Source organism: Xiphias gladius, chromosome 1 (genome assembly GCF_016859285.1).
Source record: "Xiphias gladius isolate SHS-SW01 ecotype Sanya breed wild chromosome 1, ASM1685928v1, whole genome shotgun sequence".
In the NCBI taxonomy this organism is placed as follows: Eukaryota; Metazoa; Chordata; class Actinopteri; order Istiophoriformes; family Xiphiidae; genus Xiphias; species Xiphias gladius.
Window position 1 is genome coordinate 32,249,146 of NC_053400.1, and position 27,813 is coordinate 32,276,958.

The following is a 27,813-nucleotide window of genomic DNA, read 5'->3' on the forward strand; positions in this document are numbered from 1 at the left end:
AACTGTAAATACTAAAACCGTGTTGCATGTATCATTTTCTGTGGAGGCAATAAACTTAATTCTCCGTTAAAATGAAACCAGGGTCACAATTTATTATCCCATAAAAACAGACAGGATAAAGTTATATACAGCAGAGGCATGCAACTGAACTAACGCTGAACATTTAACATGGTCGAAGGCATTTTGCACACGTGGAGTCAGATTATGAGGAGTAGTCGTGGCGATACTGAGGCTTGCTATGGAAACCCAGGCGCTCCCCGCAGATGAGACTCTGAATGAGCCACTCAGGAGACACCAGCGGGACTTCCTGGGATGTCACATTTTTCTCTACCAGCGGTGGACAGGCATGGTCTGTCACCACAACGTCATACTTGCCAGCGGGAATGTCTGCGGACGGAGGGAAAACCAGGTTACAGGGTCATGTTCTGACAGCGCACGTTATTCGGGGCGTCCCGTCGGGGAATCTGTACCTGAGCTGTCCTTGTCTCCCTGGAACTGTCGGACGGAGGAACCTCCGCCCATGGTGATCAGCTGGGCCCAAAGCTCCGCCGGCTTCTCGAACACCAGAAGGACCCGCAGCGCTTTGAACGGGCTGCTGCGGGGATGCCTGATCGGCGAGAAGAAAAATATACGTATTTAAAGCTCAAGCGATTAATCGGTTGAAAGAAAAGTAATCAACAACTACTTCAAGTATCGATTAGTGGGTTTTTTTTCAAGCAAAGAAGTGAAAAACTCTACACGTTCTCAGCTCCCAGCTTCTCAAATGGGCGGACGCGATGCTCGTCTTTGTCCTGTATAATAATAAACTGATCATCTTCGGGTATTTGACTGTTGGTCGGACAGAACAAGACATTCGGAGATGTCACCTTGGATTCTGCAAAGTGTCCGTGGTATGTAAACTGCTTTCTGTTAACATTTCCACCATACAATGCATCACATTTTATAAATGAAAATTCGTCGTATGACACAGTAACTGTCAGTGATGACACAAAATGACATATTTGTCTTTGTTAGCCAGAGATACTGGTAACGCTACATCTGTGGTGGTCAACCGTAACATTGCAACTGCGCCACCAGCTGGACACTGGTCGCAGGCCTGACGACAGAGGGTGATACCATTTCCTGTTTGAGACCAACTGATCCATGACTCATTAGAGACAAAAAGATCTAAAAGATAATCTGCACACTGACTGAAAATGCTCGTTAGTTGCAGCCCTACGACGTCTCCACTGGACACATCGCTGGTGTCCACTTGTCACCAACACGATCCCGCCCCAGTTTTACAGCAGTCGCAAGTTTGCTTGATTTGTAGGATTCACAATTATTACAGAATTATTATAATTGTATTTTTCTTGCGTCATCCTAAACGAGCATGAAGACATGTCAACTCTGGCTACAGTCTCTTTTGGATTAAAGGAAGGAGTCGCTGGAAAGTGCTTAATGATTATTAATCATTTGTAATGTGCAACTGACAGGAATCTCTCTGAGATCCTAAAAATATCCTCACAACAGCAGAATTTTATCTTTCAGAAAAACAGGTTCCCACAGTCTGAGGCTCCCATGTAACGATAGTGTGCGAGAGGTGAGAAGTGGGGCTACGTCCGTACCATTCTACTATGGTGTCATCTGGTCCCACGCCAGCGGGAAGCAGGTAATTCCTGTAGTTGAGCAGCTTGTTCTCTTTGCAGCAGTCCCGTACCCATATATGCGACACACACGGCACGCCGCTGGCCAAACACAGCAAGTACTTCCTGGTGCGACAGTGCTGGTCTGCAATGAGCAGGCTCTGGTACGCTGCCTTACACTGGAGAGGGAACCAAACACAGAGGAGAGGAGAACGCAGAGGAGCGCTGAGCACGGACCGCAGTATTCATCCACTGCTGAAGCTTCAGCTTCACATACTTATCTCCATGAATAAGCTCGTTGTGCAATGAAAACTACATTCTCAACAACGTGCATGAGGAGCTGGATGAATATAGGAACAAAAACCAGTCCCCAATAAAGTATGGAATGGTAAATATGATAAAAGTAGACTAAGAAAGATTATATACGGATGGTATTAATGAAAAGGCATAAAATAGGATGAAAAATACTCAAATACAGCAGCAGAAAATGACAATATGTAAAACAAACACTTGCATGTTTAGGTTGTTACTGTAGTTCTGAAAAAACACTGAACAATATCTGACATCTGTGTGAATCACTATTGGGGGGTTTTGTGAGCATAACAGCAAACTGGCAGTTTGGCACCTAAAGGGTAAATTTTTTTTTTTTTTTTTTTTGTATTTTTGTTACTGTCAATAAAAAACCAACAAGGAGTTACTGCGTCTCTCAGGACTCTAACTTCCACAGCCGGTGTGAGACACTCGGCGCCAAGTGCACTGATTCCTACTGAAGACGTAAATCTCTAAAAACGGAGTGAAGCGTGAGGCCAGTAAGAAGACTACACTGTTTAATATCACCAGATTTCTCCTGGCAGAGAGACTTTGACCTGAAACTTAAGTCGCGACTTCTCCAGTTTTATGTCGCAAAAGTTGAGATGAATAAGCAGGTAGAAGAATGAATGGTTATCTGACACCAGCTTCTTACAGCCAGAATCTTTTACAGTTATAAATTCTGGAAAATCTACTCAAAGTTGGATTTGCTATAGTTACGGGTGTTTTCAAGATTATTTACCTGTTCTTCATTGAAGTCAGGCAGGATGAAGCCTCCACCTGCCTGCAGCTGGGACTCTGTGTATCCTTTGTTGTATGGACCTGTCTGCACGTAATCTGTTGGGAGGGGGGATTAAAACAATTACTGATCCTACGATAATTAAGAGGAAGCTTCAGCTGATTCAGCATGCCGCAGCCGGGCCACATGGTCTGTCACGGTCTGCCTCACCGTCCTCGTCGTCGCAGGTGAGCTTGTTGGTCAGCCGGTCGCTCTCCGACGTAGCCGTGAGCATGAAGGCGAAGCCCATGAAGAGAGACGTGTTCTGGGGCAGCGGACCGTGAGTCTCCGCCACGTCGCAGGACTGACCGGGGAGATCCGTGCCGCTGCCGGAGGTGTTACACGCACCGACCCGCTGAGCTGTGGACAGAAGTGCACGTGCATGTTGAAGCACAAGAAGGTCAGCAACAGTAGGAAGCAGATTAAAAGAAAAGGGACAGTTCACCCAAATTACAAATAAAACCTATTTTCTTTACGTCATCAGGCAGATGGTTTTCATTTACGCTGCTGATGTTTGGCGAGATCGTCGCTGAGAATTCTCAAAGGGTTCCTGTTACAGCTACTGAGAGTGAGAATCAACCAGAGTAACAGGGGGCACTGTTTCTGGAGGAGGTTTTGCTGCTGGACTGTTCAATGCAACGCAGAAACCTCTGGGCAAATAGAGCCCATCTCGTTTGCTGGATACAACTAGAGGTAAGAGAGAAAACGTTTTTTTTGTGATTGGGCTGAACCGAACTTTTGAAAATCAAAACATACACTGGCTGTATTAAAATAATTCTTCAAGCCAATTACACCCGTGGATTACACCCTGCATCTTCCCTCCACCTGTGGACCCACACCATGGCAATACTTGTGGCATGTTATTAATTACCAAATCGGTATCAGTAGCAGCCGGCAAACAGCAGCAGAGGAAGGACACAGGCCACACGGAGGTCAAAATGTCTCAAGTTTGGCTCAGTAGAAAAATCACACGTTATTGATTCCTTGTAATACATGAGTAAAATCACTGCATCAAGCTGCTTGTAAGATTCTTGTGACTGAATTAAGACAGAACATAAAATGAAAAATGAAAAATTCACATGCCTTAAGTACCATGAGGTATAATTAAAACAAAAAAACATTAAAAATCATTTTTGCTAAAATAACTTCTCTAAAAACAGTTTAAAAATCCAGAGCTATTTCACCCACAAAATACACACAGACACTGAAGAATGATCATAAAACAAATCGAAAACTGATTCAGGGTTTTGCTGATGGCGACTATTATAAACAAAGTCAATCAAGCCAGAGTTTGGTCTGGACAGAAAAATAAAACACAAAGGACAGAAACGGATCATAATGATTAACTCAAGATCAGAAAACAGTTGGGAGAGAAATTCTGCAAACCCTGAAATCATGACATTAACCACCCACCCCCAGCCCCACCCCCAAACATTCAGACTTGGTCATGTTTTTGGTGATCGGGTCTCTGTACCGGCTCTGGCACCCAGACCTCTGCGGCCTCTCTTGGCCGGCGTCCTGTCACCGCCAGGGGTCATGTGCTTTCTCTTGCCGGAGGGGCCGGGCGTACGGGGGCTGCTGGAGGAGCTGCAGTTGGGAGTGTCCTGACCTCCAGGGGCCACTCTGCGCCTCCTCTTCCCCTCCACCAGGTTATCTAAGGGAAATGATAAAACCACGACAGAGCGCTGAGAACAAAGGCAGAGTAAAGAGGGGGGTCGATGGGGGAATTTGTCAGATGCACGATACATACAACATTCAAACACCAGTGTCCAAATGAATGTAATGGAGCATTTTGCTACTCTCTCATTTATTGATAGAAGTACAAGAGAAAATAACACCCAGTGTTTGGAATCCTCTGTTGAGTTTGGACATCCATGCCCCCCCCCCCCTTTTTAATAACTTATCCATTAACTGTCCATCTACCGCCTTCATCAGAACAACATTTCAATTTGTCCAATACTTTGGTTTATCACTAAATACCTGCTAAACTAATCACATTCCCGTTCCCAAAACTATTCGTTTGGCTCTAAGTGTATTAGGTTTTACGGGACCAGTTGCCGTGGGACTTCTATACTGTAGAGCTGACAGGAATCAAGCATTCTAATTGGCTGCTTTGAAAAATAAAACGCTCTTGATTGAGCCAGACAGGTGAAAAAGGTCTTCCTGAATAATACTGTCTAGAAATCTGTGCATCTATCTCGGTTCCAGCCGTGGTCCCCTTACCCAGACTGATGTCAGACGCCTTGGCCAGGGGAGTGGAGGGCTCGTAGGGCCCCAGGCTGTGCTGCTCCCTCAGCCTGTTTCCCTGCTCCAGGGACAGGATGACCGAGGTCCTGTTGTACCACTGCCTCTGGCCCTCCCTCTCCACACTGTAGAGCAGCTCCTGGCCCTCTGTCTTATGGCCCCTCACAACACCTGCAAACACACGAGACAGGAGATTCTTCAAATTTCAATTCATCAACTATTCATAGATAAAATAACCAGGTCGGCAAATCCAATGATTTAACACACCTGAAAAATAAAGACGGGACAAACAATTACATTGTTTTGTACTGAGAGAGTCCCCCCTCCCTCTCCTTCTCTCTCCCTCTCCCCCTCCCTCTATCTCTCCCTGCTGTTGTGAAACACGGATGGTACAGTTGTTCTCCTGTACTGAACCCTCAGTACTGGAGAACCTCATCAGTTTCCTGTTATGAACAACTTGAAAAACCTGTCAAATTGAAAAATATTACCGTGGAATATCAGTTATCAGCAGCATCAAGACAAAACTCTGTGTTCTGACTGAGCTCAGAGGTTGTTCTGGCCCCTACACCTGCATCCTACATACCCCCACCCTTCTCCCTCACCTATGCTGAAGTACTCGTCCTCTAGCAGGGCGGTGACCTCCGTCTCCAGCGGAATGGGATCACACAGCAGGATATCCTTCCCCACCACCTCACACTCGTAGCCGTCGTCGAATCGCAGGCGGAATCTCCCCTCCCCGGCGTCTTTGATGATGCGGCCTGAGTAGAAGTAGCCGTTGGACGACCACTTGGCCACCACCCGCAGGCCGACCAAGCTGCTGCCGGCTAAGCTCGCCTCCCCCGGCGACGACCTGAGGGAGTCCGAGTGGCTGGGGAGCTCGGCGTCCGTGGGGCTGATGGGGAGGCGTGGGGGGAGCATGCGGGTGTAGGGCTCGTCCTCCGAGGAGGACTGCGGCTGGCCATGAGCGCCAAGTCTCTGCAATGAGCCAGCACCACCCCCCCTTAAAAGGGAAACACGGAGCCCGATCAGATCACAGGCAACATCGGACACTGACATACACGTCTCCCGTTGTAAGAATTCACTGTCCTCTCAACTTTAAACCATATATACTCAAAGACGGAAGACAATGGAAGCATTTCTTTCAAGTGGTTAAGTCCCAGACTGCGTCTCGAAAGTGGAAGGGTTCGATATCATACTAGGAAAATCCAAATCACGACACATACCCCATTAGAATCTATGTTGGAGAGTTTAGTTTGATTCATCTGTAAGAAGGTCAGGCTTCCAGTACAGTCAATAAATATTCCTAAGCTGAACAAAATGTCTTATGGGAACATCATGGTTGTGCTGGTGGAAGTTTGTTTTGTTGGATATTTCCAAGGTGATAAAAGATGCAAGATTTATACGCAATTTCACAAAATCTGATAGTAGCTGCTGCTCGTATAAGTCCTGACAGCAAGAAGACTTTGTATTCTGCACGATTAAAGAAAGGAGTTATATCTTTAACTGCCATGTAAAACTAAGATTCTATGTCTCATACTATACAGTGATATTCCTTTCCGATTCGCTGACAAGAACACGCCGAATAATGTGCAAAAACATATTTAAAAGCAGCTTTTATAAAGCAAGTGCTGGCATTCCAGACTGAGTGGCTCGAACATCTGCACTCGGCAGCTCCGCGGTACAACGTTTAGCAGCCGTGCCTCTTGGTGTCGTGCCGTGCTCTTTTCCCCAGCTCCCGGAGGCCTTAAACTGTGAGGTGTCTGCAGGCATGTGATGTAAACACAATCTGTTCTTCATTAAAAAAAACATTTAAAAAAAAAGTACGTGCACATTTGCAATGTGTTTGTGTGGTTTATATTGGGAAAAAACCATCTATACGCTGTGCTGCTGTATATCAAGTACAGTGTGAAGTTTTTGATTCATGGCTAATTTGGGGCAAATTTGGAGAAAGGCATTTTGAAATCTGAATATATGACTCAACTTTTTTGACATTGGAAATGGAAATGGTTGATTCATCGATTGAGAAATTATCAAGAAAAAGTTCCAAACATTTACTGGTTCCAGCTTCTTAGATGCAAAAAATGTGCTGCTTTTATCCGTTTTTTCACTGTAGATTGAGTATCTTTGGGTTTTGGACAGTTAGTCAGACAAAGTAAGCAATTTGAAGATGAAGAGAACTAAACAATGGGCACATTCACTCTGTTAAGACATTTCATAAACAATAGAGAAGAGATAATCGATCAGTCTAAAATGTTATCGACAGATTCTTAGATAATGAAACTCTTTGTTAGTTGCAGCTCTGAGTGAGAAGAGTAGGCAGAAGGAGGTGAGTGAAAAGAGGAAAAGTAAAGCGTTACTAGAGAAACTGCAGGTAGTGAGGGTTCAAGCAGTTTGCCTGTTACTATTTCTGCCTTGTCCGCGGTTTCTTAACGTGCAGGACGAGCCTCAGCGAGGACTCACCTGGACGGGGAGGAGCGGGACGGGGGCCGGCCCCTTCTAGCCCTTCCTCTGGGAGTCAGCGGGACGAAGGCACGGGACCCCAGGGTGCCGTAGCCTCTGTCCTTTGTGACAACTGACCCTGCCCTTTGACCCCTGTGACCCCTCTGTTGATGCCCACCTCCCCTCCTGGGACTGCAGACACACAGAGGGGACGAATGGAGCCAGTCAGGTTGCCCAGGCACTGATCTGGGGCTATTCTCAAAATGAAAAGCCAGCCTGTCGGGGAATGAGGGCTGTCTAGTGACCCCAGATTCATGCCTGGAAGCAACTTGGACCTGAGGCAGGCAGGGATCAGTGAGTCACTGAGAAATTAGGGTGTTAGAAAGTCAAAGAAGGTGAAGGAGTGACACAGAAATCAGCATGCAACTGGCACAGACAGGTAAAGCAGGTACAGCTACTGGACGGGACTGAAGAGAAACAGTGAGAATTTGACTGGCGGCGTGGAGGTGGAGGTAGTACCTGATGGATCTGGCCCCTCGGATGGGCGGCATGATGAAGTCCGGCCTGGCGAGGCCGGTGCTGCTACTGGTTCCTCCCGAACTGTGCTGCAGACTGGAGGCCTTGGACGACAGAGAGCTGATGTCACCCAGGTCACCAGAGGTCACAGAGCTGCTGCCTGTCCGGCACGGGGAGATGTCGCTGTCCAACACGTGGCAGTCCACCACTGGCTCCTCGCTCTCCTGGTGGCGTCAAAAGAGATACGGAATATGTTCTTTTTCAACTTCTGACCCAAGTCGCATACCCCATCATACATCTATTCAACAATAAATGCCACAACGAGACTGAGAGTCTACAGCCACGCTAGCAGCTATGTGAGGCTGTAATGCTTGTAAAGAAAACCCAGCTGTTGGAAGAATAAACCACGTTAATGGAAAAACTGATGATGGTGGTAGATGGAGAGTTAGAGGATCACCAAAGTTCACAAAGACCACAAGTGTCTGTACAAAATTTCATAGCAATCCATTCGATAGTTGCTGAGATCTAGAGCCACGCTGGATGTTTAAAGGGGCAGACCAACATTTTTCACATGGAGATCAGTTCACTCGTCCTACTCAGCCTGTGGAAACAACTGCATAATGTCCCTTTGTGGCTCTGGAAGAGCTTTGTCAAAAAATAACCTTGATGTTGCGAGGAAGTCATCAGGGTCATCTCGGATTGGGCCCTGAGACTTTGTTACAAACCGGGGTTGTGACTTTGAAAAACATGGACATTCACCAGGCAGGTTCTAACAAAAGGCGCGAGCGATCTAGCTGCATTATGGGAAATGCAGGATGTTGCATCTGGGGCTCAAACAAGTGCCCAGGAACAGCGCTGAGCGGCTCAACTGAGTGGGTCAACTTTGGTGTACTGGTCACTCGGTATCCCAACTTCCGGCAGCATTGCGCGACACACACTGTACCAAAAACACACACCCCGCCCCACGTGCCATTAATGGAAAAGGAATGGCTGTAAAACAGTGATTACATTTTTCTAAGCATCACCAACCCTCAACAAAGACTTTGTATTGTCAGAATCTGATCCATTCAGTCCAACAACGTTTCGAAAGCCCAGAAGAGACATATGAATCAATTATTTTATCCCATTCGCTCATGCAGAGAGCCAACAGGAAATCAGCCAGCTCGAACAGAGGAAGCCTCGGAGAAGGGCTCCGGCACGCATCCTCCGGGGTGAGGAAAACCGCGGGGAACAACGCACCAGTTCTCCTTAATACAGCCACTGACCGACTCTTGCAGGTCTCCCAACTTTATGTGGGTGCAATACTGAATCGGTGGAACACCCTTTGAATTCCTTGTACACATTTACAATTGGTTTCCAGTTTATTAGGTTCACCGAGGACGGTCTAATACAACCGTCCTGCATCAAATCCTACTGTCGCTGCTTTGTACTGAGACGATTTCCAGTGTTTAGTCTACCCACATCCATATACACCACAACCTACAACCTTGAATCAAAACACAGAATTGAATCAAAACAAGTCTTCCGGAGGCCTGCCAGTCACACAGAGACAAAAAAAAAATCTGTTGGTTACCTCGGTGACTTTGCGCTCCACCTCTTTGCCGTCCTCATAATACACGTCTGTGATGATCCGTGTGATGGTGGTACGTACTTCCTGGATGGTGCGCACGTGTCTGCAGTGGGAGGGGCCCGCGGTTCTTCTAAAGGACGGAGACTCTGGTTCACCCTTTTAGACAAAATGGAAGAGTGTCAGCTGGACAGTATTCGCAGACATAAGCTGTAATTTCCTCCTCCTCCTCCTCATACACCTGGATCTCCGTACCCTGCCAACTGGGGAGCGCAGCACCGGTGCGTCAAAGCTGGTCTGCTGGGAGACTGTCCGCTGACGGGGCTGAGACAGACAGGACAGAGAGATCAACGCCACCATGACTTGTCTTCATATTAACATTTACACTTCATGTCACCTCTGGGTTAAATCTCAATTTTTTAAGAAAACAAAACAAAACAAAACAAAACAAAACAAACAAACATCCTAGCCACGCAGGAAAAACAAACTTTGTATTGTATTTACGTATTGTACGATACTTTGGAAAAAAGCTTCTGCCAAATATATTGTGATGTAAAATGTTATGTGATATCTTCAAAGTGTATAAACCATGACCTCTAAATGTTAAAGAACATAAAATGTTGTGACCTATAATTAGCTTTATCATAAACTTTGTTTGTACTGGAACTTGTGCAGTACATAAAATGCTTTACATTAAAAGAGAAAAACTTGTTAAGGACACCTGAGAGCATATGCAAACCTCAAAATCAAGCAAACATATTTAGGACTCTTTATGACTTTGAATTTTAGTCAAATAATAAAACATTTGAGTCTGTTTCATGACCTGCAGGTGACTGTAACAGGTAACTTCTACTTGAGATTTATGACAGAAGATTGTATAGAAATTGTGTAGATTCGATTTATTAAATATTTATTTTGTTCAAATACTGAATTTGCCAAGATCAATTTAAAATTAAAAACTTTCAATGTAAGCAATCAACTGTTATTTCTGTGTTGTTTCCTGTGTTCAAGTCTGTCAATATGTGGAGAACGTAAAACTGACAATTCCGGCTGTGGAGATAAAGTGGGCACTTTGCCACATGAGACTTTTGGTCGGCTGCAGGGCTGAAAGATTAATCGAAATATTATCAAAATTGCGATATGGCCAAGTGAAACATCCAAAGTAGCAGGGGCTGCAATTATCTGATAAAGGTAGAATGTGTCACAGCGCGCCTGGCCTGCAAATCTTATTCTCTCATGAGGAAGGTGGTTATTTAGCACAGACCCCAAACAAAACAAAAAAAAAATCACATCATCATAATTTTCTTTATTTTCTTGAGTGAAAATGAAATGCAAAAAGTTACCATTCCCACTAAAATGGTGAGTCACTGCAATCGCAATGTCTGTCAAAATAATCGCAATATGATGTTTTTCTGTCCTTATCTTTCAGCCCATGTGGGTAAGGTAGAGTGTTAGTCCACTGCAGCTTTGTAGAAGGCACCTGTCTGGCTGCTGACTGTCTGACTAGTATGTTAAGGACATTTTAATTACAAACAATAATAATTAATTAACTAGAAAAATAAAACAACATTATAATAATAAAATACTCTAGTAAACATGTTCAGTGAGCTTTGTGAGAAATTCACATACATCCTCTACACTGGTGTTGTTAATCCTCTGTGCTGTGGTGAGCACCAGATTTGTACAGTGACTGACCAACCTTGTTGGACGGACTGGAGGTGATGGTGTTGTCAAAGGCCTGATGGGAAACCACCTTCTGCCTGGCATCTGTCCTGTTTAAGATGGGAGGCTCTGAAACTCCAAGCGGCCTTCGCCACTCTTCAGACTGCTCGGCGGGAGCGGGGCTATTTACGGAGTTCTGCTGCGGTGCTGCCAATATTTCCTGTTGTGAAGGCTCTGATTGGCTGGTGGGAAGGCTGTTGCATCCCGTCGAGGACGCCTGGGAGCTTCTCTGCGGCGAGGCAAACAGCTCCCCCCTGCAGAGATGTTGAAATGTACAGATGTGATGCTGCGAGACATCTGGCTGACAACCGAGAGACACCTTCAGTGGCCAGTGTGCTTTGACAGAAGTGCCTGTAAGACGGTTCCACACTTTTCCGACGTCACATTTGGGAGAGCAGGGGGTGGTGGCAGGGGCTGCAACCGACACTTTCGACAACGTTCTGAAGTCGACAGACGGACACTGGCGCCCATTTCATGCAGTGATTAGCCAGATGTGCAGACGGGAGAAAGTAAGCAGGGTTAGAAGAGCTCTCTCGAAACTCTCTTCTTTCATTCCTTACAGTTATTTGTCATTTTTCATACCTACAGACAAGTGCAACACTATGAGGAGTCAAAGTCTGAAAATGTCCAGTGTTATGTCCATATTGAAAACGATTATCGTGTCTCGTCCCACCCTATGACGACAGGCATATATATAAAAATAAAAATAAAAGAACGTTATCATCAGGTGTGGTCGTTCAGAACAGCTATGAACACTTTTGCCTTCAGGCCTGGTAACTCTGCTCTTAGACTGATGAGAGTTCGGTCAGATCTGACAAGCTGTGTCTGAGGTTTCCTTCAATGGCCACTGTACAGAGGATAAAACCTTTCACTTAGGGAACAAAATGGCTCTTCCTCTGGCACCACCTTCAGGCCAAACCTTCAGTTCTTGGTGGTTCTGTGTGGCTTGTTAGTATCAATCACTCTCATTTATACTGGCATGAAAAAAAGCACAGTTCTCTCAGCTATTTACTGCAAGAAACAAGCAGATAAAAGAGACAATTCTACTGCTGAAGACATTTTGTAAAACGGCCTCACTTTGCCAACTACGCCTTCCCGCTGCACACGTCCCAAGAGAATATGCACATAGTGCAAAAAATAACAACCCGTCCCACCTCCAGAATTCAAAAGTAGGTCTCACACTCTCACACATATACAGTGCGGTAGACCTATTTCTGTCTACTAAAATACATTACAACAGGGGAAATCTATTCATACCTCCCCAGGTCAAATGGACATGTGATGCTCCAGCAGATCAGCAGGGAGAGTCTCAACAAACCACACACATAAAATCTACCCTCGTGGTAAATACATTTACATAACTATGGCATGTTTTAATTTACTGAGGGTGACCAGGAGTCACCCAAGTCACAGTTGTTCAAATCCCTCACATGCTGGTGTTAAAAAGCTGACAAAAGTGGGGCAACACTGCTGTGAGTACATGGCAAGCTTTTTCCCCTCTGGTGCCTTTCTGTCGGTTATATATTACATACAGTCTCGGAGGATCAGGGACACACGGACACACACACACACACACACACACACACACACACACACACACACACACACACACACACACACACACACACACACACACACACACACACACACACACACACACACACACACACACACACACACACACACACACACACACACACACACACACACACACAAGCAAAGCCTGAAATTTCTGCCCCAATCTGATGCCTTGTTAAGACTCTGCTTAAAAACAGGGGCAGGATTCAAACTAGAAACTGCAAAAGAACAAAAGTTGTCGGCTGAGCTTTGACACTGACATTTCGTCTATCACAACCGCAATTTTAGTCGGTTTTCTCCAAGTGTATTGTAACAAAGTGACAGAAAAACATCTGGCTTCATGAGAGAACATTAAATATGACATTGCACTGGTGGCTGCACTCCTGTACCACAACGGTGGGTGTGCTTACCTGACAGGTGTAGTGTTGCCTGCGGGCTGGCTGTCCTCCTCTGCCTCCCGCTGTCGGTGCACCTGCCTGACGCGACTGAACACTGACGGGCTGCTGAGGCATCAAACATTACCACTGTTAGACTCTTATTTCCAAGACCAGCTTAATCATCTCCTGCAAACTGCTTGAATAACTCATTAAAGCAGAAGACTGCGAGTACCAGGGGTTTGACAGGTGACGAAAACCTTGAAGATGCATTAAACCGTAGCTACCGAGGTCCATAAATGTGCATCACCAAAGCGATTGTAAAACGTTTTTTTTTTAGCAACATGATGAACTCAGTGTGCTTGTGTCACTCTATTTAAAAAATAAAGTGACTATGGACTGAGAATGTAAAATAGCCTTTAGCCAGGACACACTCAAGAATAGATTTCAATGGGAAATTAGAATAGCTGCGGCTCGAGCTGTGAATTTACGGTGCAGGAGTATAGGATTTGGCCCTTTGAATGCAGAATGGAGTTTAGTCATGCTTTTATTTACTAAATCTAAATATCAACATTTTAGTACTTACTGTCATCAAAGTAATACGTGCCAAAATGTTGATATGAAGCCTTCATAGCCCAACCAATACCAGATTTTAAGGCCTATACCATTATTTAGTTTAAACAGGTTTAAACCAGACTAAGAGTCTTTAGCTATGCTAGTGGCTCTGTGAGGCTGTACTTTGGAACAGCGGTGCTTTGAGCTAAATGCTAACACGTCTTAATTTATCGTGCTATCATAATTAAAACTCTATATACAATGTACAGCTGAGGCTGATGGAAATGTCATTAGTTTTAAAGTCAGGGCATCACTAAAGTTAGTTCAATTCATCCTGAGGGCGACATGAATGTGTACCACCTTTCATAACTCCAAACCACAAACTTCCACCTCACTGTGGCATTATAAAGTCAGAGGATCACCAAAGTCATGAGGATTCATCCTCTGGGCACCATTAAAATCTGAACCATCCAGGAGCTGTTGAGATACTTCAGTCCGGATCTAAGTGGTGGACTGACTGACATTCCCATCCCTTGAACCACGCCACTAGCATACACACATAACTGGTGTATATGAAGGTGTAGGCCAATATTCTTTTCTTTTTTTTTTTTTTTTTAAGACATAACGTTAACAGACATTTTGATAGGATTCCTTAAATTTGTTTTAAAAGAATTTTTACCAAGATCAGTACTGACTTGACACTCTACAGTTGAAAAATAAACTTGCTCGATGTTCTCTGGTGGACTTAACGGAGACACTGTTTCTAATCTTTGGCCTTTCTGCATTGCAGTTTCTTGTTAATTACTGGCCATCATTTAGGTGAATAGTGACTTATCTGCATTTGGCTAAAATTAGCTGAAAATATCTTCCATGCCAGTATATTAGTCAGGTTGTAATAGGTTTATGGATTAAAAAAAGTTGCCTCCCTCCTTCAGTCGTCTGCCTGTGAGCCATGTCTCATCACAACAGGCGTGCATTTTCATCAGCTGGACTTTAAATTATTATCCATGATTCTGACTGCTGGATGAGGGTTCAAACGGTCAGAGACATTTGTAAACAGCCCAATAAATCAATTGTGAGCGACGCTTAGGAGGCTGAAGAACAGACACATAAGACTGCCCTTCGGCTACATTTCATTTTCATGACACTAAATGGGAAGCAGTAACCCACTTAAGAAGGAATTCAGTTAATGTGCATGAAGAGAGTGGCAGGTTACCTGGTTACAGCCTTGGAAACAGTGGTAACCTTGACGACAGATCCATCCTCCTCTAAAAGTGCTGGCTCTGGTGGAAAGAAATACATTACTGGGAGGGTGATGAGAGCATGCAGCGTCTCCGTGGACACCATCTTGTCACTCCCAAGAAGATGCCTACGCCCTGGGTTGAGCGTGAAAAATGAACATGAGCGTGCAAACAGCTCTTACTCTGCAGGCTGAAGCGCTCCGAGCTGCACTCTTCAACGGGGGTCACCAGCTTCATCCTCAAACTTAGCTTCCCGTCTCCCTTTTCCGTCGTGTCCTCCCCGCTTTCCCCGGACACGATGTCACTGGCAGCCATCGCCACATCTGCAGAGACATCGCCCACCATGTCTGACTTTTCAGAAAAGGAAGTGAGCTCTGGATAAAGAGAAAAAAACATTGATGAAGTTCGGTATCAGATCACGTCATGCTAATTGACATGAAGTTTGTCTGGCACGAGAGCCCACCAATGGGAGTGCTGTGTCTCAGCGTCTGCTTCAGCTGGCTGATTAGAGGAGGTGTGGCACCAACAGCAGGACCAATCAGCTCTCCTTCTTTGGGAAGTGTAAAGTGGAAGGAAATTTCTGTGGTTGAAAAGCATAATTGGTATCAGATTAGATCTATTTCAGGATCGTGTTCCCATTAACACCAGATAACCTGAAGTGACTAACAGGAATGATGGTTTTACCAACTCCTCTGACACGTGGCTGCCACCTCTCACCTTCCGCTCCCAGCCCTACTGTATTGTTGTTTCTTTTAAGGAAAAAAAAACTGCTGTTTTACAAAAAATGTAACCTCTATCCAACCTACTGTACTTGACATAGTAGTGCACACAGTTTTCCTGTGGAATGAGGGATTATCATCAACGTTTCAAATCGGATTAGTGAAAGTGACGCTTTCGACGCCATGGTTGAGCTTTCGGGCACTGAGATCCAGAGTCTAAAATAGTAGCAGTGACATGTGTGGCTCGTGACGCCTTTATATGAAGCAATTCTCCCTGGTTACCTGTCACAGGTTGCATTTCTATACATTTTGAGCAGTTCAATAAAAGAGTAATTTCCTCTTAATGGTTTCATTAAAATCATTTTAAGAGACCTGAAAGGGCACCACCAGAGTATTCCACAAGCATGAAGCACAGATTAGAGAACCTCCGGAAAAATAAACAGGACTTCTTGTTTTATTATTTCCTACCAGGACAATTACCTGCTGACCCTTTGTACGGGTCCCCAACCCCAGGTTGGGAAGCACTACTTTAAACCAAGTGCTGGAAATCACACTTTCTGATTGTGAGATACAGTATGTCTGCGCCCAGCTTACCTCCTGAGCTATCACTGAGGCTCTTGTCTTTGAGCCCCTCTGGTTCAGGCCCCGGCCTCTCAGTCTGGGAGAACGTATCAGGAACTGCATCCGCCTCCTTCGCCTGAGCCTGGGACTCGTGGCCATTAGTTGAGGCGGACACTTTGCTTCTGATTGGCTGGGAGCTGCTGGTCTTTGACTGTGGCGTCACATCTTTTTTCAGAATCTGGGAATCTCTCTCGCTGTCTGTTACCACGATGATGCTGTCCGCTCCCCGGTCTTCACTGTCCTCCTCCATGGGCTCAGGAGACAACAGCTGGCTCTGTGAGAGAGCCAGAGCCAGAGCCATTCCCGAGGCCCCGCCTCCTGCTGCACTCTCCTCCTCTTCCTCCTCCATCACCACCTCCTCCTCCTCTTCTACTTCATCCCGCTCGCGCTCATCCATCATGGCTTTGTCAGTCTGGCTGTTACCAACTGTTCCACATTGCTGCGACACTGATTCTACAGACTGACTCTTTGCAGTCCCTCCTCCTCTCACATCCACAACAGATGTCTGAGAGATGGTGGACTGCGAGGGCAAACTGCAGGGTGTAGTGTCTGAAGGAGTCTCCTGCAAACAGCTGTTAACAGCCAGTTCAGGGGAATCCAACTTTGGTTGAGAGCAGGACACCACGTCAGCAGGGGTCACCTCTTTACAGTCACTTTTACCGTCTTTTACATTCACATTTTGTACATTCAATGAAGTTGATGTCTTTTTGTGCACACCAGACTTTTGCAACAGATTGGACTGCTCAACCTTGGCGCATTCGCTGTGACGCTTCGGTGATTCGGCAGAGTTGGAAGCTTTCGAACTAGTGGCAATTTGTGATTCCGACGGGACACAATTGCTCTCGCTCCTCTGATCACGGCGTGAAATCACAGAGTCACTGGTGTCGACGCCGGGCGGCTCTTCCAATTCCTCTATCTGCGTGGCCTGACTGTCATCTTCAATCTGTTCTGAGGTCTGCTGAGCTGGGCTGCTGCTCTCCGTGTTCACAGAGAGTTGCAAAGGCAAAGTGAAAGGAGCTGACTCCAGATGTTGAGACTGGGTCTCACCAGGCAATGATGATGACTTCTTATCTGACTGTTGTGGTGTCTCCTGGCTCTGCGTTGGAACAAACACGTCCTGAGAAAACAGAAAGGGCTGCAGCTAAAGATCATTTTTATTATCGATATATACCTGCTTGTTATTTTTAGAATTAACTGATTGTTTGTTTAGAAAATATCTGAAAAGTTTCCAGAGCCCAAAGTGATATCAAGAAACAAATAACAACAAACAGTCCAAAACTCAAAGACATTGTGCTTTGAGGAATAAGCAAAGATTTTCTGCTTTTCTCTGTTCTATATCACTGTAAACTGAATATCTTTGGATTTTGGACTCTTGGTTGGACAAGACAAGCAATCTGAAGATATCACCTTTGAGCTCTGGGAAATTGTGATGGGCAATTTTCCCATATTTTCTTCTGATACTTTCTAGACTCAACAATTAATTGTTTTAATAGTTATCAACAGATCATTAAAAAAAAAAGAAAAAAATTGTATTGCAACCCTCAAACTAATAAATAAACAAAGAGGCAAATTGATGAAACTAGAGAAAAGTCTGGTACATACATGAGAGAACTCTGGCTGGGAGGGTAAAGAGAAAGGACGCTCCAACACAAAACCAGGGGAATTCTGGGATACAGGCGTAGAGGCGGATGGGTGTGGCTTAGAGGCAGCCTCCGTTTCCATTGGCTGTTCTTCCCTCTCCCCTGCTCGATCTTCTGGGGGCAACGAAGTATCCATTGGTTCATCAGCACCTGACGGAGCAAACGATTTTTAGCTCTCCTCACCAGCTGCCTTGCTCTCAAATTGAAATTCAGTCGCTCAAGTAGGTTTAGTCGTTTACCGTGTTCGTTCTCTGGTCCCGTGGGTGAGTTGGGAACAATTAAAGGAGTGTGGGTGAAGTTTTCTGGGGTTGGGGCAACATAATCAACCGAGCTCCTAGAAAAAAAGGGGGAAAAGAGATGAAAATCATGTAATCTACTTGGTTGTACAGCGTGCGGATGGACGGGTGAACCGAGTACGCAAGCACCCTTGTGACTTACTGGGACAGACTTTCCTGCACCAGTGGTCCCTGTCCAGAGAGATGCAACAGTCGCAGGGTGCGAGCTGGTGTCGGGGTGGGGTGACCCTGCTGCTCTGGCTCAGACACTGTGCTGTCTACTGCAGCACCTGAGAGAAGCACAGGGGTAACACGTGACTATAGTCCAAGTTTCGACTAGTGTAAATCACTGGCTGGACAAAAAGGAAATGGACGAGTGGACAACACTCTCCTGTTAGCAGCAACCCACAGTACTGTAAGACCCTATGCAGGTTTCAGCCAATTTGCTTCATACTTCATATTACAATTTGAGGATGCAAACTCTTTTACTGCAAGAAATTACCACTTTCCCATTAACTACATCCGTCTCCTCTACATCCATCTCACTGTTTGTCTTCCTGATTTAATTTCCTCACAGCATAAAGCTGAACTCAGCATTATTCTGTTTTGCCACTGACTCCAAGGTCTCAGATGTTGAAGCTTCCCCTCAGCATATAAATGTATCACATCAGCAAGCTTTTCAAATCAAATTGTTCACACAAATCAAAAAAATGACAGTGGTCAGTACCAAGAATTTCTTATCTCAAGTGAGAAGTTAACACAAGTTGAATTTTACACCATAATAAAACCCTATTTCTGGACTTACTGTATATTCATTATATGCATATTGTGGTTAATAGGCTAGAACGTACATAAACACTAGCTTGATCCCTTAAGTACCCATGTGGGCCACGTGTGTATGAACATACCTGTCTTATCGGCGTCGAACAGATCATCCTGCGAGGACAGGATCTCGCAGTCCTGCTGGTCCTGCTCACCAGAGGCCTGGAGTCCCTGCGAGTGCAGTAGAACCTGGACACTCAGCTGCCTGCCCGACTGACCCGGAGAGTCCGACGAGCTGCTGGAGCTCACCTCAGATCTGGAGATGGAAAAAAAACTGTTGAAACCAGGATTAGCATGTGCATCTCCAATGAATGTAAAATTTAAAACAGCACATGGACCTGTACCTCACAGATTTGTTGTCCTGACTCGCCGAAGTCCTGGAGCTGATGTTCTGCTCTGCTGGTGAAGAAAAGCAAGTACAAATTACACTGACTCCCTTAAACCGTCAGCAGCTGCAGAGGTAGATATTGGTATGCATACTCGGATCAGATACCGGATAATTAACTGTGGCACCCAGCAGTCATGCTGCATCCAGTGGGATTCGGAATTAATTTATTTCTGCCCAAACCCACACACACACACACTGTATATGTATGCATTTCACCAGCAGCACCATAAAACAAGGTAAGGCATTCGTGGTTCCCATGGAGCAGGCAGGAACTTGTTGTATTGCCAAGGGATATTTCAATCCTGTTTATTATTCATTTATGCATTATGAGCTGATGAAAGAGTTATCAGAAGAATACAACGCCAAGTGAAAATGAAACCAAGATGCACCGGATCTATAGACAGGTGACAAATTATGAACACACAGTAAGGTGTTTGTCCACCACAAACACCACCACCACTCTTCCAGAAGTTATCTGATCATCTGGTGTTTTAATGAGGTTGGTGGTGAGCGCTGTCTAAAATTTCACTCCAAAATCTCCTATTGCTGTTCAGGCTGAGATCTGGGAACTGTGAAGGCCACAGCGTAAGATTCACAGCATTTTCATCAAACCGCTGTAGAACCACTTGTGTCCTACATGGAAATATCTGCATGTGTTAGTTTCTCCACTCATTTGTTCAGGATTTTCCTTTTATCTGTGACCTGACAGTCAACTCAAATGGAATTTCTCAAATTTCCTCAGTACCAGGCCTGACTGCAGCCCTGTTTATGTGGAAATCATCTTTATCTTTATGAGATCAGGGGCCAATATGACAATGAAATCCAATAAAGAATTTAAAAAGAAAAAAAAAAGACATCTATAAAAAGATTTTTAATACCTAATTTTGTGCATCTCTCACTGTCTGGCTGAGGGACGATGTCTTCCTCCTGACTGTTCCCCACTTCACCACGCAGATCCTGACTCTGAGAAAGCTCAAGAAAACCAAACTGAGAGGTTCCCTCTGAAACACGGACATAAACATGTTGTTACGCTTAGTAACACATGCGGTAATATCTTCTTAAAATTTACTATGTGACTGTTATTCTTCCATAATATCTGAGTGGACCTCCTACCCTCAGACTGAATGCAGTGCGTGGTAGAATCAGCTCCTGAATCCATGTCGGTGTCCTCTCGTGCACACCTGAAAGAACAGGGACCAGAGTGAAAACACTTTATCGCTCTCTGCAGCTGAGCCGCATCGATCTGCAAAAATGTCTGGTCCACACATACTTTTTCTTGTTTGGAGGAGGGCAAATGTTTATAACTTGACTCTCCTCCTGGAATGCTGAACTAGGGTTGGCCGCAGTGAGAACGCCTAAACAAAGATAACAGCAATGTTTTATGTCTTTGTTCCGTTTTTTTATATAGAATGACTGATATACTGTGTATGTGTAAGCCATATCCATGCTATTAGAAAAGCACTGACCGGGTTCAGCCTGGTTGTTACTCTGGGAGCTATCTGATTGGCTGTCAGTCTGAGAGCATCTGCTTCCTAGTGGTGAGGATATCAGTTCCTGGGACAGAAAGAAAAGCTTCACTTATTTCACAGAGCAACAAACTGTCTTGCACACGACATGTCAAGTTAATTCAAACTGTGCTAATAAAACACAGAAAAGTACAAAGTTTAGATAGATTGCTCAGTGGCAAGCGGCAAGATAAGCAAAACACACGCCTTAGAGACATACAGCTAATAATGAATGACAGAAGTTCACTGATTTAAGAGCTGCCGGAGCACTCCTACAGTCTGCTACACTGAAATTCACAAATGAGTGGAAAAAAAAAAAACTTCAAAAGATGTACATCATGTTGATAGAAAATTAAATCTAACTGCAAATTTAACAAAATAAGATTAAACCTTCATTGTGAAATGGACATTTTTCGATTGGCTTCTTCACTGACAAGGGGGGGGGGGGTTAAATTTCAATGCTAATGAGCAAAGAGTCTCAGAGTCAGATATGGCTGCAGGATCTGGCCATCTGTGGTCATCCTGCTGTCACCTCACAGCAAGATGGTCTGAACAGCCAGCCAGCTCGGGCCTGTCTGTGCGAAGCTTGCGTGTTCTCTGTGCGTCTGAATGGATGTCCAGGAAGCTGTCTGAGCTCCAGCCCCCCCTCCCCACATTCAAAAGACATGCAGGTTAGGTGAACTGAGATCTCGGAACCAGGGGAATTCTCTCTCAAAACGACTGTAGGTCTACGTCTGAGCGTGAATAGCTGCCGGTCTAGATGTGTTAGCCTTGTGATAGACTGGCAGCCTGTCAACGTCTAGAACACCTGCCTTTCGTCCAGTCTCCCCAAGTGACCGTGGACAGTGGATAAATGGAGGGATGGATGGGGCCATCTCTGGACTGGTTGTGTGCAGGATGGAGTTGGGAAACCCGAAATAACTCCGGTTTTGTGTGAAAGTGTCGACAACCAAGTAGTGGTCGAATGTAACTAAATTACTAAAGTATTAATTGAGTTGGAGCGAATTTTAAATGCTAAATTAGTTCAAATTAACCCAATCTCGACAACAGTGAAATACTGCTTATACAATAATGCATGACTATTAACAACTCAATTAAATATCACTTACAGAGGCTATTTTTCTGCATAATGTGTACTTTTACATTTGATATATAGTGTATCTTGCTGATAATAATTCTGTACTTTTCCTTGAGTCATATTTGGGCTGCGCTGATGTATTTTTGCATTGTGGTATCTATGCTTTTATTTAAAGTATCTGAATAATTCTTCCATAGCTGCTGCCCAGCAACCTACATTTGTTTGTCTTGTTGTGCGTCCTACATACGACATATCAAACAGTCTCAACCGTGGTGCATCTGGCTCATAATCTCAAGAAGAGAAACTATTTAAAAAAAAAAAAAAAAAATCTGGATGTCAGTTTGCAATTTACCAGAACCGGGCTGCGGGCGGTGGGCTGCAAGCTGGACAGGCGACGGGCCAGCAGAGCTCGGTAGCTGCTCTCAGGATCGTCCTCCAGAGCGACGCTGTCCGGCTGGGAGTCCTCCACGATCAAACACGGGTTCTCGGGCTGAGGCAGGCTGGAGTCCAGTTCACTTCCACCGGGATCCATGAGGTCAGGCCGAGGACAGGAGTCGAGCTGCTGTTAGCTATCCATGCGGCGGCGAGACAAGGAAGGCCGGCGCGTGAGTCCACATCCAGCCATTGTTACCAGACACAAACCGGTGGTAGCATGTTAGCTAAAGTAGGCTAGCAGAGAACGCTCCGCCCAACAACAAAGCGAGTCGCTGCCCTCTGGTGTGCTCCGAAGAAACCCTCGCCGCACACCCGGAGCCGTCAGGCTTTACCATTAAGTTAGGTAGTTATCAAAGTTTTAATTCAGATATCTCCGCATCCAGATACTTTCCATTCCCTTTAGAAAACGTCTACACACCCCCTACAGCTCGGCTCCGCTCCTCGCGGCAAAATCTGCCAGAGGCGCTTTCATTGGTCCATGTGGGGCGATGACGTCACTCGAGAATGCTGGTTGGTTTTATGGTTGCAGGATGTTTTTAATTTATTGTTTATTTGGTATTTAGTGTGTGCGTGTGTGGTGAGTATACATACATACATATATATATATATGTATGTATGTATGTATATACATTTACAGTTAAATATAAATGTTGTGTTTTTGTGTTACTTCTTCATATAGTTTTGCTGCTGAATGTTGTCTGCTGGTGAGGTTTGGTTAACTAGTACTTCTGTAGTATTTTCTCAACTCCTTTGAATATCAGTACTTTGTAATTTTAAATACTGTGTACATCATTAATTTTCTCTCCGATGCTTCGGCCAAAAAGAAATGTTTTGAAATACAATAGAATAAATGTGTCTTACATATGGTCTGCAATCCTTCTGTAAATTGTGTTTTGTTCATATGAATTAACAGCCTCTTAACTATTGGTATTGACTATTGAGAATCAGGTTCAAGCTCAACAGGTTCGAGTTTTCATTCATCCCATGTGCGATAAGTGCTCTCAAGTCTAATACATTTGAAAATGTATTTTTCTTATCTTTTTTCTCCATACTGCTGTGTTGTCTCTTCCTCCGCCACACCTATTTATTCTATTCGGGAATACCTGCATAGCACCGGCACCTATAATGTCTTCAGTTGTCTCATTGTGTTGATATCGTGTTTGTGTTTCACGCTGTCGTACTTTCATCCTGCCTCGCTGCACAAAGAATTTCCCCTTGTGAGAAAATAAAGATCTGGACCGAACTGAGGTGGTATTTTTCTGGTCGAAGACACTCCAAAGTTTCACATGTTATACTGAGGAGTTTTACACGCTGTAATGATATATCATATACAAGGGAGAAATCTGGGCCACTGCATCCCACTGTGGGATCTCAGGGACCTTCACGGGTCCTTGAGGGCTTCCAGGGACTCCAGCAAAATGGTATATAGGTTAACTTTTTCACGACCATTCCCCTCAGCTTGAAGAGTCACCGAGCTTTAGAGTTGTTGCACACAGTTCCTCGTTGCCTCCACACCTCCTGTTTATGCCCAGGCATCGGACGATTTAGTCCCGACCGAGGCAAATTTTAAAGAGGTGTAATGAATGTGCATCAGGCCACGACCGCCGATTTACAGATTGAGACCAGGTCCATCTACTCGTCTGTCCCAGCTTTAATGAGTGCAGAATACCCTCTTCTTCTCCGGATATCTGAGTTGAAGTCACAACAGCCACGAATCCGCGTCGGTACCCGTGAGTGGGGCCGATTGGGAGAGACTCAGGTTGCCAGCGAGCGGTGTCTGAGATTAGCCGCAGTTCGTAATGAGACTTTAACGGCGGGATGTCGGCCCCGGCGGTTCGAAAGATTAACGGGCGGCCGTTCAAACCCGAACGTTACCTCGTCTCCGCGGCTCGACGGCCCCAGTTTCCATGGAGACGCCAGATTTCCTGCAACACGGCAGTCTATGCAAATACGGATCACGGAGGTCCTCTTTGCGGAGAAGGTGTAGGGCACCGGTCACTTGACTGATCGAGGCTGCTGGGGAAGCGAGTTGCTGCTCAGCAAGTGGGGGGGGGGTCACACCATGGTGGACGGTCGTCCCCTCACCTCGTACACGAACCATCGTCTTTAAGGGTCAAGAACACATGGAGTCAGTCGTGACGGGCACAAACGCCGATAACGAACCGGTAGAGTTCAGTTACCTTCTGTATGGATGCGTTTTACCGAGGGCCTTAGAGGGATGCTCAGGGTGTCAGGTGATAATCCTGGGGGAAGTGTTGCGGCCACCGTCGTGACACCGCTTGAGATTAAATACCGTGATGCAGAAGGTCAATCTGATTCTCCACAGGCAGACGACGACATCAGGCTATGGTGTTTTTTGTCAGAGGGGGGTAGGGATTTGCAGTTCCCCCGCAGAATCCGGATCTGAATGATTTCAGCACACGGAGGCTCCTCTCCGTGCGACCCGAGTGTTTGTGTGTGTGTGTGTGTGTGTGTGTGTGTGTGTGTGTGTGTGTGTGTGTGTGTGTGTGTGTGTGTGTGTGTGTGTGTGTCTGTGTGTTTGATGCCTTTGGGTCTCCCCCCCCCCTATTCTGCTCCGAGTCAGCTGAAGGTGTATCCTGCCAGACGGCAGCCACGGGCCCGGCCACGGCGCCGGTTTTACAGGGGAGCAGCAGCGGGGACGTTACCGACCGGCATTTCAATACGGGAAACACACAGTGGAGACGTCCTGGCCCGGCAACAACGCAATAACGAAAACCTGGTTCTGCTAAATAGCCAGATATGCATCTTATAGTGGCTCCATTGAGATTAGGAGATATATATTTTCAGCTCCAGCCGAGCGGGCGCTGGTGGGCTTCAGCCTTCCCGGTGCCGACCCTTACCGGCTGGCACCGCGAAGCTCAGCGTTGCGTCGTCATTTTCCGCAGGTCGGGCTGACACCCACATTAAGAAATGCGCAGCCACTACCCAAAATGTCTAATCGGAGCCACCTCCGCTGGAGCTGACAGACACCCAAACGCACACCGGGAGCCTACGCTGCCCCCCGGTCGTCCCCGACCGGTCCCTATTTATCCCCATCAATGCAAAAAAAAAGAAACATAGAGAGCTTTACCTTGGGAATCAATATGTCTGCTCTTGGGTTTTTCCAATTTGGTTCACTGTCCCGTTGGTTGCGATAATAGCGCGTCCAACATCGCCCAGTCCTCCCTTGCCTCTGTTTTGCTGAGAGTCAGGGTGTGGAATACACACGCATGGCACGTAAAGATGCAAAGGCATTTTTTAATGTAGATACCATGCTCGTTTCCCCCGGAGTCAAACACAGCCGCCTCTCCCCGAGATGATTAGATTCATGATGGGAAAGCAGAAATTTAACGTGAAGGGGTTTTGGTTTTTTTGGGGTTTTTTTCCCAAGATGCCAAACTGCACTTCAGGAAGAACTTTTTCGACGAAATGCAACATAACGCTGGACTTCCAGTGTTTTATATGTGAAAGGGAAGAGGGGAATGAGACGGAACACTCCGTTTTTTGTGCGTTCGTAACGGGTCATTCCGCTATGTCCAGCTCCCGTGAGCGGCTGCATCCTGCTCAGTCTGTGGTCACATCTCATCTCATCGGGAGCCCTTCGCTAGAGTCCCGTCACGGTTTATGCCTGGGCTCAATCTGTTTGGAGCTGGGGGGGGTGTGTGTGAAAGTGTAACGGCGGGAGGCGAAGACGTCGCGGATGAGTATTTTCCTGACATGCCCGCACTTTGCCTCTGATAGCAGAAATAAACAGTCATCTATCCGCCCAGTTCTGCTCAGTAACAAGAGTTTCAACTTTACTGTCCGAGGGTTTATTCGTCTGTGTATTTGTGTGTCTACCCAGCCCTGACTGTTAAATATCAATACGTGTTAACACAACACACACACACGAGGATTCTCCAACGAAATGCACACTGGGGCTACATTAGGAGATCATGTCAGTTTAATTATCAGATTTTCACAGGGTCACTTTCCACGATTTTCCCTCTTTTTTTTTTTACATTCATCACTTTCTGCATCAAAACGAAAGCTCTGCTCTCTTGAATCTGTGACAACATTTCCAGAGAAAGTTGATTTCATCTGCGGTCGAAATTGTCCGGAACTACTGGGATTATTTTTTTTTTTCTGTAGGTGGGCTGTGGGCTCCCAAACACTGTTCATCTCATTGGGAGCTCGTTGTGCTCCTGTAGCGCTCCGTCCTCCCGGCAGAGGCCGGCAGGACACTGCCGGAGCGTCGGGTCCGCCGGAGTGCTGACTCACGCCCCGGGAACGCCGAGTCCTCCCGGGCAGAGACGTGTGCTCGGGGAAGGGCCAGATCGAGCCCCGCAGGGATCCGTCAGCCCGGCGGCAGATGTCGCGCCGCAGCCTCCGGACCACAGGTGTAGAGAGAAACGCGGCTTTGACGGGGACAGAGCAGAAGGACAGGACCCCTCTGAGTCCCAGAATGATTCGCGTAAAGTCACCTCACCAAGGGACACATTTACATGAGGGGGAATGTAACACGGGGTTTCCCATTACAGTGACACCCGAGGGTCACATTTTAGGGGGATTTACTTTTTAAAGATAAGACGGCGCTACATTTAAAAACAAAACAAAAAAGAAATCACATTTATCTTGCATTGATTTCCTTTGGAAATGGACTCCCAGTGTCATTGCTTCACATCATCTTGCAGGAGAGAAAGCAGGTATCCAGTATTTCATAACCGGTTAAGAGGCCCCCCCCCACATTTCCAGACTGTAGCTCTGTGTGAATCCACACGGGAGGTGACGAATTCCAGCCTCTGTCAAATTCTGTGTTGCCTGGTCCAAGGACACACGGGAGGTTTGCGTCAACGTGTAGCCTAAGCTCCATCTCGCCTCATTAAGGCCTAATGTCAGAACAGGGATGAAGTGGTATATGTGGGATGAGCAATTGGGGAGTGAGAACACCGAAACTGACCCTAACTGGTAGGGAACCACAGTTGGGAGTGGGATACCCTGAATATTAAAGGGTTAATTTGCATAAGCCTATATATTTGGGACAACACCTTGATATTGTTGGAGAATCAGAATTGGAGAATCGGACTTGACTGGACCCTCTGCAGGCTTTTTAAATTTGACCTCAATGATTCTCTCCCTGCAAACTATGTGTACCTGATTTTTATAAATAAAGAAAACTCTGAGGGAGCATGGACATGCTGTGAATCATTCTTCTCCACTCAAGAGGTGCAAGGTCGTGATATACGACCCAGGCTATCAAGTTGATAAGGGGTGATGAAGAAATTCTCCAGACACACCGTATTAAAAAGGCAGACGGATCCTGTGAAATACACCGTACATTTCAGCAGTCGCTCCAGTTCATCGGTTTGAGTAGAGGCTTGGTTACTTGTTCCAGTTATAAGA

The 27,813-nt window shown here is 45.7% G+C and overlaps 1 protein-coding gene across 6 annotated transcripts; it reads right to left on the minus strand.

The window, feature by feature from the left end:
• Positions 1–81: 81 nt before the first annotated feature.
• Positions 82–22,906, minus strand: tp53bp1 (tumor protein p53 binding protein, 1). 6 transcript variants are annotated; one of them, XM_040130269.1, is made up of 27 exons: positions 22,349–22,906; positions 20,880–20,967; positions 20,684–20,768; positions 20,527–20,594; positions 20,292–20,414; positions 19,370–19,421; positions 19,112–19,281; positions 18,367–18,493; positions 18,168–18,262; positions 17,891–18,078; positions 16,262–17,405; positions 15,412–15,528; positions 15,131–15,322; positions 14,924–14,990; positions 13,189–13,281; positions 11,178–11,454; positions 9,734–9,802; positions 9,485–9,637; positions 7,915–8,135; positions 5,559–5,956; positions 4,936–5,127; positions 4,187–4,366; positions 2,884–3,072; positions 2,677–2,771; positions 1,608–1,804; positions 471–607; positions 82–387 (listed from the first exon to the last, which is right to left on the minus strand). In XM_040130269.1, exons 1-27 carry the CDS (start codon positions 22,526–22,528, stop codon positions 203–205), a joined length of 5,082 nt encoding a protein of 1,693 aa, XP_039986203.1. In that variant the 5' UTR covers positions 22,529–22,906; the 3' UTR covers positions 82–202. The 6 variants fall into 6 exon arrangements, 4 of the variants coding, with proteins under 4 accessions (XP_039986203.1, XP_039986212.1, XP_039986195.1 ...); XM_040130278.1 differs by having other exon boundaries at positions 13,189–13,278; positions 19,370–19,424; XM_040130261.1 differs by having other exon boundaries at positions 19,370–19,424.
• Positions 22,907–27,813: the final 4,907 nt, after the last annotated feature.